The sequence below is a fragment of the Emys orbicularis genome, chromosome 6, assembly GCF_028017835.1.
Source record: "Emys orbicularis isolate rEmyOrb1 chromosome 6, rEmyOrb1.hap1, whole genome shotgun sequence".
Classification (NCBI taxonomy): domain Eukaryota; kingdom Metazoa; phylum Chordata; order Testudines; family Emydidae; genus Emys; species Emys orbicularis.
Window position 1 is genome coordinate 38,399,725 of NC_088688.1, and position 21,595 is coordinate 38,421,319.

Here is a 21,595-nt window from a genome sequence, read left to right on the forward strand (position 1 = left end):
TGGGGCCACTGGATCGAGGTGCTAAAGGGGCACTCAAGGGAGACAGGGTCATTGCAGAAAAGCTAAAAGAATTCTTAGCGCTGGTCTTCAGGGAGAGAATATGAGGGAGATCCCTACATCTGAGCCATTTTTTTTTTTTTAAAAGGTGACATAGCTGAGGAACTCTCCCAGAATGAGGTATCAATTGACAAGGTTTTGGAACAAACTGATAAATTAAACAATAAGAAGTTATCAGGACCAACTGCTATACACAAGATTTCTGAAGGAGTTTAAATATGAAAGAGAAAAACTACTAACTGTGGTATGAAGCAACAAAGAGTCCTGTGGCACCTTAAAGACTAACAGATGTATTGGGAGCATAAGCTTTCGTGGGTGAATATCCACTTCGTCAGACGCATGTCATGTCATGTGTCTGACGAAGTGGGTATTCACCCACGAAAGCTTATGCTCCAATACATCTGTTAGTCTTTAAGGTGCCACAGGACTCTTTGTTGCTTTTTACAGATCCAGACTAACACGGCTACCCCTCCGATACCTAACTGTGGTATATAACCTATCGCTTAAATCAGCCTCTGTATCAGACGATTAGAGGAGAGCTACTGTAACAGTGATTTTTAAAAAAGCCTCTAAATGGGATCCTTGCAATTACAGGCCGGTAAGCCTACCTTCAGGCAAACTGGTTGAAACTATAGGAAACACAGATGAACACGATATGTTGGGGAAGCGTCCATACAGCTTTTGTGAAGTGAAATCACTCTGTACCAATCTATTAGGACCAGAACTGTTCAACATATTCATAAATGATATGGAAAAATGAGATAAACAATGGAGGTGGCAAATTTTGCAGACAATACTAAATTATTCAAGATAGTTAAGTCCAAAGTTGACTGCAAAGAGTTACAAAGGGGTCTCCCTAAACTGGGTGACTAAGCAACAAAATGGCAGATGAAATTCAGTTTTGATAAATGCAAAGTAAGGAATAGCTGAACAGTCATTCCCCTTTATAGCTCACAATTCCCACTCCTGTAGCACTTCTGGGGAGACCATCTTGGTAAATAACTTCACAGACTATCTTCCTGGCCTGCCCTTTGCCTTTTTGAATAATGCCATTCTCTGCCTGCCAATCACCTGTCTCCGTGTAACATTATCCAGAGTCAGGACAACCTAAAAGGGGCTTGGGGGGTTTACTATCTAGTTTGTACTCAGATGCACTCTACTAAGCCCTCTGACACCATATAGACACCTCCATAATTCCCTTCCCCCACCACAAGACCAGGAACATAATTCTTAAAAACACCAGACTCCAAGGCACAATAGCAAAGCCAATCAGCATATCCTGCACAGACAAAAATGCCAATGCATACACAGCTTATCTCTGAGGTACCCTCAAAACTGGGAAGAATCTCAGGGAGATGAAGTCAGAAATGCTTATTAAAAAAATGCTGTCACAGCCTCTCTGGAATATGAATAACCAATTGTGATTTTTATTAATACTCCCACAACTATGGCACCTACACTGGCCAGACCCTCAAGGACAGGGACTCTATGAATGGCTGAGTAGGGTGGCTAACCTAAGGGAGAAAAAAATTCAGAAAACTTGTGATGAAATATTGGACTTCATTGCAGTGTTCCTCCCAGTACCACAAAAACACCAAACAAAACACTCCCCTGCCCCCCAAAATAGCAGAGAGGTGCAGACAGTATTTGAGGGTGGAGAGACAGACAGACAGGGAGCGCTAGAGAGAGATTGTGGGAGTGGCCAAGGACAGCATGGCAGTTGCCAGGGGCAGCCCTGCCATGACAAAAACAGCTCCAAAAAAGACAGGGAGATGCAGAGGCAATACAAAGCCAGAATGCCCTGCTGAAGTGCATATTGCTGTTGGTGAACAGTCTGCACTGTCTGCTATCCTCACACCCAACCATGTTATGCAGCCCCTAGACAATAGAGACTACTGGGAACAACAATATTACCCCATTGTGCCCCTGCAGCAGTGCTCCCAGAGGCCATTCCCTTCATAGGGCACTGAACAGCTGCACCTGGGATCCCAGCTCTTTTGAGCCCTGTAGCACTCCTGATACCTTTGAGCCTCACCACTAAATATCGGAAGGCTCACAAACAAGAAGAGATAGATGCAAAATATATATTCGCCTATGACTTTAAGCCTCCCTGCTCCTAGTGTTGTGCCCAGAACTGCACTGTTGCACTTTGGTATTTTGTTTCACTATTGTTTTAATTAAAAGTTTACTTATAGTCGTTGGACAATAGATTGTTATTGTTACATAATTTAAAATGTTTCATTATTGTTTCATTTAAAGGTTTATTTTTGTTATACAATATATCGTTTAATAACAAACTTTAAAAACTTCATTCATAAGGAGTCAACAAGGCATTTTACACAGAAAAGTATTACATTTTATATAATACATAAGGTTTTACAAAGTATCTAAGCAAAAACACAAGGTAAAAATAGATTGGCCACAACGTTGCATCTCCCCTGTCCATAAAACACTGAGCTGCTCTCAGTCCATATTACCCCCACAGGCCTGAGACTCAAAATTAAGAATAACGCATCCTTGACAGAACTGCCCTGGGTGTTTCTATTTTAAATTAGAGGCCTTGCTGGTTGCTTAAACCGCTGACTAAGATGCTATGCCCAAGTCTCCCACTTATCATTAAGGCTTTCTCATTTACTCTAAAAAATACTGCGCAAAATATATCATATTGCTACAATCTTTGGAATGTTTTTTTCTGCTGTGTCCAACCTATTCCACAAACAGTATCACCTTCCTTTTAAATGCACACTCCACTACCATTCTGCAACTACTGAGGCAGTAGTTAAACAGTTTGTTCCTTCTGTCCATACAGCCCATGAATGACTTCATTAACCAAGGAAGCAGAGGATAACCCGGGTCTCCCAGGATAACCAGAGCAATGCCAACTCCATTAATGTCCATAGTGCTCCTGGGGGCAAACGTTCCTTTCTCCATTAAGATAAGCAGCTGAATTCTGAAAGATCCTAGCATTGTGAGCCCTTCCAGACAACCGTGTTTTTATTTCTGTAAACCTGTCATGTATGGAGAAATACCCCTTTCTGTTTATAAATTCTGATCCCTGATTTAGCCGGAGGGGGAGGGAGATAATAGGCACATGGGTCCCATCAATTGCCTCAATACAGTTTGGGAAGCTGACGTATGCAAAGCCACCAATAATCTCCCGAGCACTACACCAAGCTCTCTAAATTGGTGAAACAGCACCTTTTCCATGGCATCACATACCTGCAATGACAACAGCCGATATCCCCATGCTGAACTGGCTGGTTACAGACTGGCAGCATTTGGGGGTGGCCAGTTTCTACATGGCAATGGTAACCCACTTGTCCACAAATACATGGCACCACATGATGGTATGCTGCCGCTGCAGCTCCCCATAGCTCAGCACATATCTCCAAACAGGTTGCCTTCCCCATCAGGAAATTCTCTCACCACTGCTGGTCATCCCAGATCTGCATAACAACCTTTCCAACCAATCATATTGGTTTCCCAAGCCCAGAAAAAGCATGGCACAGGGTGAAGTTGCTCCAGGAACCGATCCTGTACTATCAATTGCTTGGTGTCTTCCTTTTCTTCCTCGTACTGCTTCCTCTGCTGTTGAAATTTCTGCTACTGTTAGAGGAGCAGTTGCTGCCACATCTTCTGATTGTTGGTATGGTGGGCAAAGTCCATAACTGAATCCATCCAGCTTTGAATGCTGAAATACAGCTGAAGCAGCTTTTGTTCATTCACTGTTGCCAGCATGGAGCATTATTGGGTCCATACTTGCTGACAAAAATTGGAAAATGGCACTAGCCCAGCCAAAAATTAAGTATAGGATGGGGACAGGAAAAAACGGGAATTTTTTAAAAATTTGAACTTGCCTGGCTTCTGCTATGCATCCCACAATACACAGGAAGGAAAATTTCAGAATGCACACTGCTCAGCAGCAAAGCAAAGAACCATGGAATACCCTGCAAGAATGCCACGCCCTTAGTATGCAGTAAGCCACCACTGTATATACACAATGATGTGCAATGAAAGAAGGCACACCATCCCACATGCATGCTATTTGTGCAGTTTATGTAATGTGTGTTACCTGACATGCATCAAAAAGCTGTGGATTAAACTCCCCCCACCTTCCTCATATAGACAAAATCCCAATTACATAGATGGCCACTAGGGGGTTCTGATATTCATCTTATTTGTTTACTAATAACAATGTATTAAAAAAATTAAACAACTGAAAATAATCTGTGCACATTTGTCTTAGATGTGCCATTATGGGAGCAGTAAGGAGGTGGGAGAAATCTCATTTTGTTCAGGGCGAGAAAAGAAAGAATAGGAACAGAATGTGAGGCTTTTATCATGTTAGGACGGCAAATATCAAACATGTTCATTATTATTACTGGTCATGTTTATTATGGTAGTGCCTAAGGACCAACCAAGAATGGGGCCTCATTGTGCTAGACTGTACAGAGTAGCAGGCAGTTCCTGCCCTGAAGAATTTACAATCTAAAGTATCTTCAATTTCTTCGCATTTTATTAAAAGGACTCTGGTATTTTCCAGACTGCTATTTATATAGATGCATAGCATAGGAGGATGTTTATATATGGTACTGTCTCCAAACAGTTATTGAACTGTTAATTATTTGTTACTAATGTTTCACAAAGCACATTTAAGACAAGAAATGCTGCACGTTTAAACAGCTGGAGTGAAATATACTATGTATAATTTTTTGTATTTAAGTTAATAATATAAATTCTGCTTAAAGAAGCATTGGCTTTTACACTTAGCTATGGAGCTGCTATGATGCCTTCAAAATAGCAAGTTAACTTATTGGTACCTAAAATGGATCATCACTGCTCCTTCTTTCCAAAGGCTCTCTTTTCATATTATATCTAAAATAAGTTCCAGTACAGGCTGAATTGATTAAAACCTGATACCCATTCTATGGCCCCAGTCATGCACACACTTGTGCACATGAATAACTTCTCAATGTGAGTTGTCACACTGGCCTCAATGGGACTATTCATGTAAAGTTGTGCGTGTAAGCATTTGTAAGATCCTCTGGATCCTATAATCCTCTGGATGAACCTGCGAAACACTTTTTTCCTTTTTGTTTTTTTAATGATTAATAGGTATATGCTGTGATATACAGACACTAACGTGGAATCTTTTAATCTTGCCAACAGTGCATTTAAGTGTTCTACAAAATTTTTAAGAGGATATTATAGATCACGTCAGTCCTTATGTATTCAAACATTATAAACAATGCTAACTCACTAGGATTTGTGTACAGCTGTGGATATTCTGCATGTACTGTTTTTACAGATTATATACTTAAAAACAAATTTGGAAATAAAACTCTTTAGTCTATAGTAAAGTGCAGATCATTACTAAGGCTTTTAAAAACAAAAAACAATCTTCCCTTTGAGCAGTGTAATGGGGACATCACTACATTTACTGTGAGCATTACAACTATTCTGTCTTGCTTTCCTGTCCAAGGATTATATGGTTTTCAGTTAGCCTAGAGTTTACATTAAATACAATTATATTAATACAAAACAAATAAACGTATTTGAGCTCCTGAGTCAATTAAGAGCAGAACAATATGTAGACTGCAAAGCACCATGCACGTCTATGGCACAGTATAGTGTAATTCTGGGAATTCCTAACACAGAATGCACATAAACCTTGTTTAGTTTGTAATTATCTTAATTTTTCTGTATACTTATTGACTTGCCACATCAGGGCAGGTCATCAACTGCCTTTGTAGGTAGTTGTCATAGATACTTACTGTACAAAAAAGCAAGGTCTCAGGAAGAAAGCAGCTAAATTTTCCAATGAAGTTGCAATTCTTGACACATCAGGGACTCACTTTATACTTAAGGCCATGTTTTTGGCACAGGTATTTTTATTAAGAGTCACGGACAGGATGTAGGCAATAAATAATAAACCACAGATTTATTGAAGCCGAAGCCCGAGCCCCGCTGCCCAGGGCTGAAGCTGGAGAGCAAGCCCCACTGCCCAGGGCTGAATTATTGGAATTTTCAAAACACCATGGAGGTCTCATAAAATCATGGAATCTATGACAGATTCATAGCCTTATTTATACTGTTCCTTAGGTCTGATGGTACTTTACAGACAAGACATTGTCCCTACTCCTGACTGAGTCAGGAACTCAAATCATGTTTATTATCTGAACACCAGACACTAAATGCAAAACACTAAACTCCCACAGCAGATTTCACAACCAGGCTTCCCTCTGCACAGCCTCCGAAATCATCCAAACCCCTCAGTTATAATAATGGGCCAAATCCTGCAGTCCTCAATACTTCATCTCATCAATATCAATGGGATATTTGCATAAGGGGACACCATTCTCTGAAGGTAGGTATATATAACAACAACTCAAAGAAGTTATTGTAAGCAATGTCAGGTAACTATTTTAGATCTCTATGATGGGCAAAGATGAATAGATAACTGGACAGAAAATTGGTGGCTTTCTAGGGACCAATGATCATCACATTCATGGGCAAAGAGAGGACAAATCCCAACCAGTAGTATATATACACGTGGAGATTCCAAAGGGCTAATTAAGTTTAATGATTAAAAGCCCATCCTGGTTAAGAGAGGAAGTGACGGTAATAATTAAAAATAATATATAAACAAACATATTTGAAAAAGGGAAATAAACAGCAAGCAATATAAAATTGGAAGTGATGGAGGTGTAGAACATTGATGACAGAAGCTAAAGACCTCTCAGAAAAATCCATACCTGGCAGGTCTAAGGACAACAAGCAATTTTTATTTTAAGTATATTAGGAACAAATGAAATCCTAATAATAGTACAGGCCCATTGCTAGATGGAGATGGTAGAATTGTTTATAATGATGCAGAACAGGCTGAAGTGTTCAAATAATATTTCTGTTCTGTATTTGGGAAGAAGTAGAATGATGTACTCATATTACATAAGGATGATGAACTAATTTTCCAGTATATTAATAACCCAGGAGGATGTTAAACAATATCTACTACAGATAAATATTTTTAAATCTGCAGGCCCAGATAACTTCCATCTATGACTCCTAAAAGAAATGGTGGATGAGATCTCTGGCCTGCTGATATTAATAAATCCTGGAATACTGGAGAAAACTGGAAGAGTACTCAAGGAAGCCAAGAATGGGAGGCTATATTCTGGAAAACAGAAACTCTGAAAAGGATTTAGAAATCATACTGGACAAACAACTGAACAGGATTCCTGTGTGATGCTGTGGCAGATGGCTAATGTGGATCCTTGTTTATATAAAATAAAGTAGGGAGTTAATTTTACCTCTGTATGCAGCATTAGTGAGATTGATTCTGGAATACTGCATCCAGTACTGCTGTTCCCATTTTAAAAAGAATGTTATAATTTGGAGAGTGCAGAGAAGAGCCACAAAAATGATTTGAGGGATGAAGAAAATATATTTAAATGAGAGACTTAAGGAGCAATCTGTTTAGCTAATCAACAAAAATATCAAGAGGTAAATTAATTATGTTGTAAAAACAGCTGCACAAGGAGAAAATAAAAGGTACTAAAACCTCTTTAATCTATCAGAGAAAGGCAGAACAAGTACCAATGACTGGAAGTTACAGCCAGACAAATTAAAATTTGACAGCGGGAGTGATTAACTAGATAGCCACTGGAACAAACTACTAAGGAGAGAGGTATATTCTCCCTCTCTTGATGTTTTTAAATCAAGATGAGAAGATAGCTAACATACTCTTATATTGAGTCAAGTAACTTTGGTATCTGGATGAAATTCTATGGCTTATGTTATATAGGTCAGACTAGATGATGTGAGGATCCCTTTCTGACCTTAAAATCTATGAACTCATTATTTTATGAACATTCTAAATTCTCTTAAATACTTCACTTACCTGAAAATTAGGCTGAAATACACAGCAATCAACAGTATTATAATGTCCCCTAAGCATAGTTATCAGTTCTCCTGAGTAGACTGTATAAACAGCAATGGTGCTACCATATGGTACAAATGCAAATTCTGGATCACAGCCAGTAGAAGTGGTGAATTTGAGTCCTTTTCTGCTTTCATTACAGACTTTCCCATAGTTCACCTGTAGGATGCAAGATTAAGCTGTTAGCTATTATTATACAAAGCTAATTCTTGTGGTTTAAATTATTAAAACAATTTTAAAATTAAGGGTTAAATTTTCATTAAAGCAATGGTTAAGCAAGCACCTTGCTACTTTGGAATTTAACACAACTCTGAGTTTCCCAAATGCATACACCTTATTTTTGGGTTCCAAAGTTAATGAAAACAGCATAATGAATAGGATAAGTTGTATTGAGTGGAATATATGGGACAATGTAGTTTCTGCACTCTATTTGAAGTATAAGAGATCTCATTTATTCTCATTCTGAACAGGTGAGTGAGGGAATGGGTTTCAACTGGGATTGATAGGTGATATGTGTTTGGCAGGAGGCATCCCAAGATCACAATATAAAGTATGAAAGGGTAGATTAGGTATGCTGATGGCATTTTCTGGTTGGTAAGTGGAAGATGGTTACTAGTAAGAGCATTCATGGGATGGTATAATGGCCAGTATTAAGACTGTTTGTGGAACTTTAAATCTGGCTTTCTGGCTTTCAAACATTTAATTTTTTCCAAAGGCCAACATCTCAATAAGGCTATTTTAAGTTCAAGTATGTGTCTTTTTATCCATAACTATCTCAATTATTTTTTGTTTGGGAATTTCTTATAGTTGTTTAATTTTTTGATTAACTCTCATAATGGCAATATGTCAAATATTTCAAAAATTAGTCAAGTAAATGGATTTCTCTCTGACATCATAATTTGTTAGTGATTTAAAACCAAATGCTGGAATTTTAAATTAATGCATACAGGCTTTTTGGTGTTACTGCCAATCGTATAATCAGTTCTCTGCAAAATCACTGCTGAACAAAGAGTTCTGTGCAGGCCTTCTGATGCAAAACCAGTTACTTTCCTCATGGAATTTACAAGTAATTGCTTACACATTCCTTGAATCAGAACTATTTACCTTCCAGAAATTAAAAGCTCCACCAAGTGTGTCTGTAGACACTTCTTAAATTGATGAACCAGAACCATGTGGCTTATGAAGTTAATAGATTCAGACTATTCCATGGAAGATTATATATTCTGCAAGACCTATGAAGAAATTTCTAAGGACATCAAACATATGACAGAGGTCTCAGAGATTTATATTTTCATAGTTAAATCAAAAATTTACACCTAACCTTAAATAACATTAATGAAAACAGTCGTACAATTCTGGAATCTCTAACACCATGGGGGTTGGGGAGGGAGTGCCACCCAGCCCCTCCCCACCCCCAGTTCTGCTCCGGCCCCAACCGCAGCCATGTCCCTGGCTCCTGGCCCCATCCCCATCCTCAATGTGGTTCCACTCCTGGCCCCGCCACCGCCTGCAGATGGGGCTGGGAGTGGAGCCAGCCCCCACCACAGATCGGCTGCCCTATATTCCCTCGAATGGGAGAGAATGAAATCATACAGGGCACAGATGCAGCCCCAACAGACACTGCTGGTCAAAAATTCTGATCTTGTGCACATGAGGTGCATGCACACGGTTAGTGGGATCCACACAAAGAATGGTAGAAGTGGTAAACTTTGCTTCTGCTTTTGTAATCAAAATCCCTATTCAAGAGTGCAAATACTTAGATACACCTCTACCTCGATATAACGCTGTCCTCGGGAGCCAAAAAATCTTACCGCGTTATAGGTGAAACTGCGTTATATCGAACTTGCTTTGATCCACTGTAGTGCGCAGTCCCGCCCCCCCCGGAGCACTGCTTTACCGCGTTATATCCGAATTCGTGTTATATCGGGTCACGTTATATCGGGGTAGAGGTATATTCTCTCTTTTTGCATTCACTCATTTCTTTCCCAATAAGAAGATAACCTAGTTCTATAGGTCAAACTCTCCTTGCCAGCTCAAAAGGGATACCAATATTTACTCAGAATACAGAGTAACTCTTGTGGTACACTGTGAGAAAATGCCTCTCTCAACCTGCTTCATAACAAAGTCTACAAGCTGTGGAAAGCCAAAAATCACCCTCTTTCTGGAAATTTGACAGTATTTTCAAAGACAAGTTTCAGCTCTAAGCCTTCTCCTTAGTCGTCGCTACTCCCAGGGCTCCTACCTCAGGGCTTCTCAGCCCACCTTTTATATACATTCTCTGGAGAAACACTCCCACCTCCCTTTGGGGTATGTCTTCACAGCAGAGTTAACACTTGGGCTCTTACTCAGGTGTTGCCCCTCACCCCCTTCTCATCCATGGGCAAAAGCTTCTCAACTGAGTTTAGTGGTGCTTTCAGTCTGGGCCAGATCGCTTATATGGGGCTGTAGGCTAAAATCTGAGTGAGGTTTTCATTTGGGCTGGTAACCTACTCATTTTACAATGAGGATGCAGACTAAATCACATATCCCGCAATTCCCCACAATGTGCCCCGAAAAACATACAAGTTTTCCCACAATTCACTGGGAAAGAATAATAAGCAGGTCATCTTATGGTAGCACAAAGAAGCATGGGATATGCCCCCAGAAGTCTCAGCAACCCACATGGGTAAATATATCACCAAAGGGTAGTACCAGTAACTCAGATATGACTTTGCAGTGTGGCTGCCCACACCCAGGCCAGGCTAAACCAGGTGCTCAGAACCTGGTGCCGATCAATTAATGCTGGTGCTGAATTAATGCTGCAGTGAAGACATATCCAACCTAGATATTCTAAGGGTATGAGCCATTTTGCCTCAGAAGGAACCCACTAATCTCTTCCCAGCAAGATCAACCCCTGCTAACAGGAAAATGCTGCCAGTTTTTCACGCTCACTTTAGGGCTTATCCTGTTCCCACTGACAGGAGTTGTCATTTACTTGAATGGGAGCAGGATTTGGCCCTCAGTTTGTACTTTTGGGTAGGGATTGTCATTTATACTTCTCTACATTCTTAATCAAATGTTTTTAGAGTGTTCCGAAACTTTAATTTTATATTACTAGAGTTGTATTTTCATTGGGACTGTATATCTAATCCTCTCTAGGGAGAAGCTGCAGAAGCAGTTTAAAGCAGGCACGAGAGCACTGGGGGCAGGGAGAATAGAGAGATGAAGGGATATAATCTGTATCCATACTGAAAGGTTATTGTGATCTGTGATACCAGGCATTAGTTGTCCCCTACTGGATGACCCACTTCCTTGGTGCAATCTGCACAAAGGTGTCCTTTCGGGGTGGGGAGTGGGGAGATGGCCTTCAGGAATGGCCTAAAAAGGCTATTCAGGATCCGCTATGGGTGGAACCAATGAGAAGTGCCCTCCAGCGGCTAAAAGGGTTGGGAGGGAGCATGCAGAAAACAATAAGGGCCCCACCAGGCTGCATAAAGAGGGCTATCTGCAGCCTACTTCTCCCAGTGTGTGTGTCAAACTTATTTGGAAAGAGCTACACCTACTGACAAGAGATTAATTCAGTCTCCATACTTATTCAGTCTGTGGTGTGGACACCCACTCAGTGAAAAGACTGAGAACCAAATTCATTTCAGACAAGTTGCCAACAGATGTTAGTTCTTTTTGGTTACTGCCAGCCTGATCTGGATTTGAGCTACTGTCACAAATGAATGGTTTTATAGTCTCATTTTCAATCTGGTGGGCCATGCAGGCCCTTAGTTACTAATTTTCACTGGACAAAATGATAGAAAATAAATTATTTTGATTAAAAATATAGAGATCAACTGAGATTAGACAGCAGTGTCCAGCACGAGATTTACTTCCAAACCTAAATTATGTATCATAACTGGACCACTGGTCTATTACCCTCTTAAAAGTAACCAAGAAATGCAACTGAACGTCCTTTAAAAACCTTACCAGTGTGTTTTCCCCACTGGAACTATTCCAGAGTCTCATCCGGTCATCTGTACCAATAGTCAGAAGATGAAGCCCATCACTTGTAAAGCATAAGCCGTTAACTCTTCCATTATGAGCAGTGTTTGCTGTCAGGAAAATATGAGCCTGTTCAGTTTTTTAGGGAAGATTTACTATTTTATTTTGTACACCTGTAGAACTGAATGCACTATTTAAATATTCAAACAACTTTCACTCAAGAATATATAAATGTTTATTTGAAAGCAACAAAGTTTCTTATGAAATATATATTGTAAAACCTTTGGATTTTGATACCAAGTGATGAAGTTCCTTATATGTTAGGTTCTATATGGTAAATGTATTATGTGTGTTTGAACATATTTCATTGAAAATGAGAGTAAACATACAGAAGTTTCAATGCCCTTTTCACTTTCCACAGATATCATGATGCTCAGATGACATTGCTCTACTGTTGATGTTACTGTAAAGTGCTAACGACGACTTCCAAAAAGGACCCAATCCTGAACTCTTTGGCAAAACACTGACTGACTTTAATGGTTGTCTTGGATGCAGAAAGAATGCAGGATCTGACACCACTTTAAAGGTTTACAAGTGTTTCTGTAGACAGCTTTTCCTCCATCCATAATAAAAATATATTTCTCTTTTACAGCATAAAATATAAGCTTTTTGTGAACATGATGTAAAAGCCTATTTGTCCAATGATCTGTTCTGTAGCACCCCGCCACAAAGATAGTTTACATCTACATTTTTTATATATGTAAACAAGTCTTTTGCACATATTTAGTGTCCCCCCCCCCCCCACCCCGAGTTTGTAATTTGGAGCTTCCATTTTACTTTGTTAAAACCGCTTTACCTGCTCTGCAAATTTTTTTGAAGAAATTAATGAGCTAAGTTTATTTTACAGTTCTGATCTAGTATTTCAAATTTTTCTCTTGAATTTTTTCTTCCATTGTTCACTATTTCTTCCTCAGTTCCTATTTTAAAAACACCACAAACCTAACAGTTCTCATTAAACTATATACACACACACCTCAAAATTTGTCCTTCCAGAGAGGAAAAAAAATAATCAAGTGGGGAGCACAGGAATTAATTGTGTGTTTAAATTTCTAACCTACAACAGTCATCCAAGAGAACAGATTTTTTCCCCCCCGGTCTTTGGCATTTCTAAAGCACCTCTCCCTGAGTTATAAATCTTTGTACGTTCATTAATTCATTTTAAGACAATGTACACAGAAGTCCATTTGGTGGCACCCAAAAGTTGTAAGCTAAATTAAAAAGAAATTCTTAGTTCTCCCAGTATGTGGTCATTTCAATAACTTTGAGTGTCAATGACATTTTTAATTCTCAAAACCAAACATTAATATTCCATATATGCAACAGAGAACATGACACAGCACATTAAACCACAGCCTACAAAACAAACTCAATTTTGTTTTATGTATAAATCCACCATCAGTATTTTCCTGAATAAAACTCTGATCCTACATGCTTAACTTTACACACTGTAAGTAGTCCAATTTATGGGACTGCTCACAGTGTTTAAATTTAGGCACGAGTTAATCTTTTCAGGATTAGGATTACAGACTCAGTCTTTTACTTTGTCTGTTTTTAAATAAAACATCCTTTTTCGTTTCAGAAGCTGCTTTATGAGATCTAATATTTGGTTTTGTTTGCCCAGTGTACGGAACTTTGATCCAGAATTAATCCAAACTAATTTCTGAACTACAATTTAAAGTATAGTGCTGTTCCTTTAATTTAGTTTGCTTCCCAAGTGCAGAAATTGTGTTTAGCTGCATTCGTATAAAATGTTATAATATATGGAGATATACCTATCTCCTAGAACTGGAAGGGACCCCGAAAAGTCATCGAGTCCAGCCCCCTGCCTTCACTAGCAGGACCAAGTACTGATTTTTGCCCCAGATCCCTAAGTGGCACCCTCAAGGATTGAACTCACAACCCTGGGTTTAGCAGGCCAATGCTCAAATCACTGAGCTATCCCTCCCCCCTAATAATGTTAATAATGTTAATGTTTTAACCAGGGCATATTTAGTATATTCCAGGACCTAGTCACCTTTGTTAGTATTCGAGTAACACATAATTTAGCATTAAGCAAAGTTAAAAATAAATTTTGAATTTTATAACTAATCTAATACATATATGTCTTGCTTAGTATAGATGAAGATATCTAATAAAAGAGAGCTCTTTAATCTAAAAGACCTAAGCATAACAAGATCCAGTGGCTGGAACTTGAAGCTAGACAAACAAACTGGAAATATGCACACATTGTTTAACAGTAAGGGTAATTAACCACTGGAACAACTTATCAAGGCATGTGGTCAATTCTCCATTATTTGAAAACTTTAAATTCCCACTGACTTCAAACAAAGCCAAGATTTCATCCAGTATGCCTTTAAAAAAAGATATGTTCTAGTTCAGCCCCAAGTTACTGGGTTTAATGCAGGAGTTACCAGGTGAAATTCTATGGCCTGTGTTATGCAAGAGATCATACTAGATGACCACAATGGTCATTTCTTGCATTAAAAACTGTGATGGTATGAAACTCAAGAATGCTTCTAGGTAAAGATGTAGCATATCACCACTATCATATTTCCGTTATAAATATATTCTTTATTACCTGCTTCAGAAGATGCTTTTGACTTCTCCCCATTGTACTGATCAAGAGTAATCAGACATCCAGATGCTCTCCTTACATCCCAGAGTTTTACTCTACTGTCAGCACTAAGAAAAATAAATTGTATGGATTTATTAATTAGAGAAACTGCCTCCAAACATCCCCATCTCTTGCTGTTATGGGTCCAGTAGATGTTCCCATTTTGGGCTGGATTCTGCCCTGACTTACACCTTGTGCTATCACATTCAAGCTAATGAGAATGCAGAGTGGACATCAAGGCAGACTTTGAGCTTCTTGCTCATCAACACAATGTCTGAATAACTAGTACAATATTATTGTACTTGTTAATAATATTGTACAAGTACAATAACAAATAGAACGTGGTTGCAAAAATGCTAAGGAACAAGATACAAGTCTATCTAGTCCTTGGAGAAACAATATGCCCATGTAATTAAAAATAACAGCATAAAAGCAGGAAAAGATTAATTGTGTCCCTATTCTGTAAACAAGGGGATAGGTTATTTGCTTTGCTGTTTTTTCTCCTTACAGTTTTCTTCTGCTAATGTTGCACACTGAATGTATGCTGAAAAGGCAGCAGTGCACCAACTGAAAGTAGCAGCTTTTCATTTTGCTTATGAATTAGTGGTACCAAGTATTTCCAACAATGTTTTTTGTGTAAAAATAGATTTGGCTTAATAAAGGCAGCAGCATATTTTGCCTTCAGCTGAGAATATTAAAACACACACTTGTTCTGGAGGAGAGACCCCAAATTGTACCCACTCTATATAATGCATATTTATGGTGACACAAAGTCTACTTGATTTCACATACATACACACACAACAAGAAAAGAATAAGAAGGCTAACAACAAAATTTAACAATAAGAAAATGTTCTGCATTCCTGAGTAAAGAAGATAAAAATTGATGCCCCAACATTTTGCTCTGCAGCTTTTATAGATTGATTATTTATTCATTCAGATAGGCTTTATCTTCCCTATTCTTAAAGATAGGTCATACATTTACAAGAATCTGTCTCTGTCCGGATTCCTATAATTTTAAAAATAGTGTCCAGTCACAAAGAGTGAGTAGAGGGACACAGTCAAGTGTAGCTTGTCCATGATCTCAATGTAGCCAGTAGGGAAAACATGTTTTTTAAAATGGAAATATTAAGCAAAAGACACAGCAGTGGCTATTTTCCTTAGGTTCACAACCTGACAATGCACAGCTGTACCATAACAGCATACTTCCAAGTTAGCCAAAATTTGTTTTTTTCCAAATTTTTTATTTCAGCTAAAATTTTTAGCTGCCTAAAGTGTAAACACCTGTAGCTTCACAGATTTCCAGGTATATTGAATTATAGTGAAAATAACAGGAGCTACAGGTAACCAGCAACAGAAAATTCTCTTCCCAGCAGAGGGCTCTCTGAATGCTTTATGTCAAGCTCAGAGAATCTGGTTAAATGTGTTATTCACTTCTGGGGTCAGGACTGGTTGAATGTTAGTAAATCTGAGTAACTTCCCTGGGAACGCAAACCTTTGCATTCATCTTAAGAGAGAATCTCTACCTGAAAATATATGTATTTAAATGTATTCATTGTAGTTGCTAAACAACCTACAAGATTTGAGATCTATTAGTGGTGCATGATGTAAGTTAAAAAAAAAAAAAAAAAAAAAGGTAGAACTCTCTTTCCGTCTTCTTTAAACCTGTTGTTTACAGTAACCAAGTGCTGGTGACTGGCTCCCTCTGTGCTGGGTGTCTTACAACATGAGTGCTGAGGAAATGCTTGTTTAAACAGGCATAGCTTGCTGCATGCTTTGAAGGGGGTGAGATTCCTGGTTCGTTCAATCTCCTGTGGGAAGCATGTGTTCCATAACCATACGTCCTTCACCAAGGATGCAGTCACAAATCCACATTGAAACTTGAGCTCCATGTGTCCCCCACTGAGCACAGCAGTCATTCAAATGACTTGAGACACAGGCAGTTGCCAAGATACTGTAATTATGTTTTAGCTCATTGAAAGATTAAGAGAACAACAAGAACCTTAAATATGATTGGCAGCAAGCATAGTAAGAAGCAGCAGTGTGATAGTTTAATGCTGGTCAACTCTGCATAAAATATGGGCTTCAACCACCCCAGTTTCTTGATGGCTGCTTGGGTTGTCTGAAATAGAGTAACAGCTGTCTACTCCAGAGGAGACAGATTTGTGAATCAGTGTTACAAGGTCTATTTCAGATGTGACTGGACATAGTCAGGTGGCCAGCTGAAAGTGCTAGAAGGCATTTCTGCTCACAGCTGCTACATTGATATTTAGATGTAGTAAGGAAGTCAGCAGGACATGGACTGCTTAAACACTTTGAACTCTAGGAATGAAATGCGTTCAACAAGGGGTAAAGTTATCTTAAAAAGGCAAAAGGAACCCATGAAAGAGGCCTGAGATGGAACTCAGTTCATAACTAAATTTGGAAACACCATATGAACCCTCTCAAAGTTTTATTAATGTTCAGAACATGACAGCTTTACCAGCTGAAATCTGATGGATCATATACATTTTTCTCTCTTCTCTGAAAAGCTTCCCCACTTTTGTACCGATAATCAGCCCCAGTTTTTCTACTGCAGCTAGATAGTTCTTCACCAAGTTCCTACAAAGCAGTATTCTTGAAGAAAGATGAAGGTTCTCTCTCTGTCCTTTGTAACTGTATCCTGGGAGAAAGTCACCCTTAGCAGGTCATCCATCAAGGAACATACATAAATCATATCTTTGGTCTGATTTCTCAAGCCCCACATCTTCTCATTTCCTTTGTCAATAGTGAACATCTAACGCTACCATTTGTTTTCTTCTCCCTCTTATCTCTGTGCCTTCTTCTAGCTACTTCTGTGTGTGTGTGTGTGTGTGTGTGTGTGTGTGTGTGTGTGTGTGTGTGTGTGTGTGTAACACAGCAGGCAGGATTTAACCTGGGACCTCTGACGCTTAGTGTATGAGCCTCTACTGCATGAGCTAAAAGCTCAGGCTGCAGCAGACTCATTAATCTCTAAGTGGTCTAGGTGCCACTAGCGGGGGACAGAGCTCCACACCCAGCAGTTACATATGTATGGACAGACATTCCACTCCAAGCATCTATCAGATTTCCAGATCATTTGTAAAATGATTTTTTTTAAGTCTTTAATGTAGATTGGTGTTTGTGAACCTTGTCAGTCAATTGTTCTTTGCACCTCTATATTTTCATGAACAAAAAGAGAACAATAAAACAAAAACAAAACAATTCTAAGTACCTGCCTTGGCATCTGCAAGTGTATTTTTATCTTGTTTGTGACTTCCTTCTAAATGGCAAACTCATTGGGGCAGGTGTCACAGTTCACGGCAACTGCACCCGTATTTCCCCGCAGTGGTTCAGGATTCTGTGTCAATGTACAGAAACCATGGACTGGGTGCTGGGCCTGGCTTCCCCCCATTTGTACAGATAGTATGGGACAGATCGATGCTGAGATATCACTTTGATAAATTAAAGAAAACAAAAGCCCACTGCCCCAAAAGTGCACCCACTCTCAGGCTTCCAGCTCCCCACCCATTGCCTTTCTTGGGTAAAGACCCACGTCTCTTTCCCTTCTGTCTGGGTATTTCCTAGTTAAAAAACAGTTCTCCGCCTTCATTGTGTTATTCTTAGCAAAAGACTCTGCCTAAGCAGGACTGCTTACTTTCTCTTCAGAGACTAACAACAGAGTGATTGCCAACAATTATAAGTTACCACACAACACTTCCTATGTAAGCCCACTTTATTCTTAAGATAACAGCACTACAGAGTGTATCAGGGGGTAGCCGTGTTAGTCTTTATCTACAAAAACAACAAGGAGTCTGGTGGCACCTTAAAGACTAACAGATTTATTTGGGCATAAGCTTTCGTGGGTAAAAACCTCACTTCTTCAGATGCATAGAGTGAAAGTTACAGATGCAGGCATTATATACTGACACATGGAGAGCAGGGAGTTACTTTGCAAGTGGAGAACCAGTGTTGACAGGGCCAATTCAATCAGGGTAGATGTAGTCCACTCCCAATAATAGATGAGGAGGTGTCAATTCCAGGAGAGGAAAAGCTGCTTCTGTAATGAGCCAGCCACTCCCAGTCCCTATTCAAGCCCAGATTAATGGTGTTAAATTTGCAAATGAATTTTGGCTGTAGACAATGGATCGTCTGATGTGTCTTGGATGGAAGCTGGAGGCATGTAGGTAGGTATAGCGGTCAGTAGGTTTCTGGTATAGGGTGGTGTTTATGTGACCATCACTTATTTGCACTGTAGTGTCCAGGAAGTGGATCTCTTGTGTGGACTGGTCCAGGCTGAGGTTGATGGTGGGGTGGAAATTGTTCAAGTCCAGTCCTCAGCTCTCGTCCCCTAGTGGAACTTCATACTGTCTACCTCTTAAGAATAACTAAGTAAACTTCTTTCAGAATCAGATATATCACAAAGTCCTAGGAGGAGATTGCTGTCGAAGTCTAACTTTGTTTCATTCAAAATTTTGCATTCATGGTATTATTGCTAATACAGTTAGGGTTCATACTGAGACCTGAGGGTCAAGAGTGACGCAATCCCTCCAGATCTCTTTGTGATGATAAAAATAGCAAGTATTGTGAACTATACTCATCCTTAGAAAGGAACCTTCTTTATTGCTGATCTGTCAGAGATGATATACTGTCTCCGTCCGATTCTGTTTTTTCTGTTACGACACGAACTTGGGTCCGGAAAGTTGATTCAGTGCTATGGAGTATCCCTGGTAAATTACATATACCCAGCAACCCCATACTTCCTGGTCATGTCCTTACATCTGTCAGCAGAAGCTTAAAGCTTTGCAACAAGTCTCTGACATGCATTGGGACATTCTTCCTCTTTTGAATCCGTTATGTTATGTCCAGTACCTTCATCAATGAAATCTACAGAATCTAGTGTTTTTGTGAGAATCTGAAAACCTCTCTCTGCTTGTACTGTGTGAAAGCAGGTTTCATTGTAGCAGCCATGTTAATCTGTATCCGCAAAAAGAACAGGAGTACTTGTGGCACCTTAGAGACTAACAAATTTATTTGAGCAAAAGCTTTCGTGGGCTACAGCCCACTTCATCGGATGCATAGAATGGAACATATATTGAGGAGATATATATGCATACAGAGAACATGAAAAGGTGGGAGTTGCCCTGCCAACTTTAAGAGGCTAATTAATTAAGATGACCTACTGTCAGCAAGAGAAAAAAAACTTTTGTAGTGATAATCAAGATAGCCCATTTAAGACAGTTTGACAAGAAGGTGTGAGGATACTTAACATGGGGAAATAGATTCAGTGTGTGTAATGGCTCAGCCATTCCCAGTCTCTATTTAAGCCTAAATTGATAGTATCTAGTTTGCATATTAATTCAAGTTCAGCAGTTTCTCGCTGGAGTCTGTTTTTGAAGCTTTTTGTTGCAAAATTGCCACCTTTAAATCTGTTATTGAGTGGCCAGAGAGGTTGAAGTGTTCTCCTACTGGTTTTTAAATGTTATGATTCCTGATGTCAGATTTGTGTCCATTTATTCTTTTGCGTAGAGAAAGCAGCATCACTGTGTGAACTGCACCTCTGACCTCTTTCACCCTCCACACCCCTTGCCACCTTCAGGTCTCAGGCCTCTAACCATCACCTGTGATTCTCCCATTCTCTGAGCAGAACCTGGGCAGCAGTCCCTTGGGACTAACAGTGATTGCCTCAGCTGGTATGACTTAGTCTTAGACCCTCCAGGGCAATGTCAGTGGTAATCAGAGGCTGTCATGGGGCAACTGGCTCTTAAAGGAGAGAGTCAGGGCCTAGCTTGCCCATGTCAGCCCTCTAAGGACCTACCTGGGAGTAACTGCTTGCCTCAGGTAACTGGTTAATGGTCAATTAGTAGAGAAGCACCCACATCCTATAAAAATGAGTTGAGTCAGAGGGAATGCTCTCTGGAAGAAGGTGTCTCTAGGGAGAAGAGGCTTGTAAGAGGAAGGCAACCCCAAAGGGAAATCATCCCCAAAAACGGAACAGGAGTATCCCAGGGGAAAGAACTGGGAGAGCTCCAGAAGAGAAAATGTTCCTTGTTGTTTTAGAAGAGAAACTGTTCCCCAGATTGAGGGAGCAGCAGTACCCTGAGGGAAGGGATCTGAGACTGTTCCAGGAGGGGAAAAAAAAGTATTCTGGGAGAAGGAGCCAGAGACTGTTCCCCGGATGAAGGGAACAGGTATCCTGAAGGAGAAATCCAGAGGCGGTTCTCCCCAAAGCTCGTTGGACTGACCCCAGTACAGCAGATACCTTGAAGGTATCTTCATAAGTGCCTGAATAAAGTCTTGCTTATGTTACTGTAATTTCCTGTTGTCAGTAAATGAGGCTCTCTGAAGGGGGTGCTCTTTGATATGCAAAAGAGCTATTTAGACTGGCTGGTGCACCCAGCTGAGGGGAAATTAAGGCAGGGTTTGCCCATGGCACCATGCCTGAACACTCGGGGGCATGAAGCTGGAGGCAGAGTATCCACAGAAGTCAGAAAGTCTTTTTAAAGCAAAGTATCATTTAGAACAAAAGCATTTCAAGGGGAGCAGTGGGGGCAAAAGACGTATCTGGCTTCAAGACTGAGCTTGGTAAGTTTATGGAGGGGATGGTAAGATGGGATAGCCTAATTTTGGCAATTAATTGATCTTTGACTACTAGCGGTAAATATGCCCAGTGGCCTGTGATGGGATGTTAGACGGGGTGGGATCTGAGTTACTACAGAGAATTCTTTCCTGGGAGTCTGGCTGGTGAGTCTTGCCCACATGCTCAGGGTTCAGCTGGATCGTCATATTTGGGGTCGGGAAGGAATTTTCCTCCAGGGCAGATTGGCAGAGGTCCTGGGGTTTTTTCGCCTTCCTCTGCAGCGTGGGGCACGGGTCACTTGCTAGAGGATTCTCTGCACCTTGAAGTCTTTAAATCACAATTTGAGGACTTCAATAGCTCAGACATAGGTTAGGGGTTT

At 39.9% G+C, this 21,595-nt stretch overlaps 1 protein-coding gene across 1 annotated transcript in view; it reads right to left on the minus strand.

Moving 5' to 3' along the window:
* ERCC8 (ERCC excision repair 8, CSA ubiquitin ligase complex subunit) overlaps positions 1 to 21,595 on the minus strand; it is a 57,080-nt gene that overhangs the window by 11,512 nt on the left and 23,973 nt on the right. Inside the window, exons 8-10 of the mRNA XM_065406158.1 lie at positions 14,604 to 14,707; positions 11,951 to 12,075; positions 7,958 to 8,155 (exon numbers count right to left, since the gene is read on the minus strand). Of these exons, the coding sequence (XP_065262230.1) occupies positions 7,958 to 8,155; positions 11,951 to 12,075; positions 14,604 to 14,707 (427 nt within the window). The remainder of the gene's footprint in view (positions 1 to 7,957; positions 8,156 to 11,950; positions 12,076 to 14,603; positions 14,708 to 21,595) is intronic.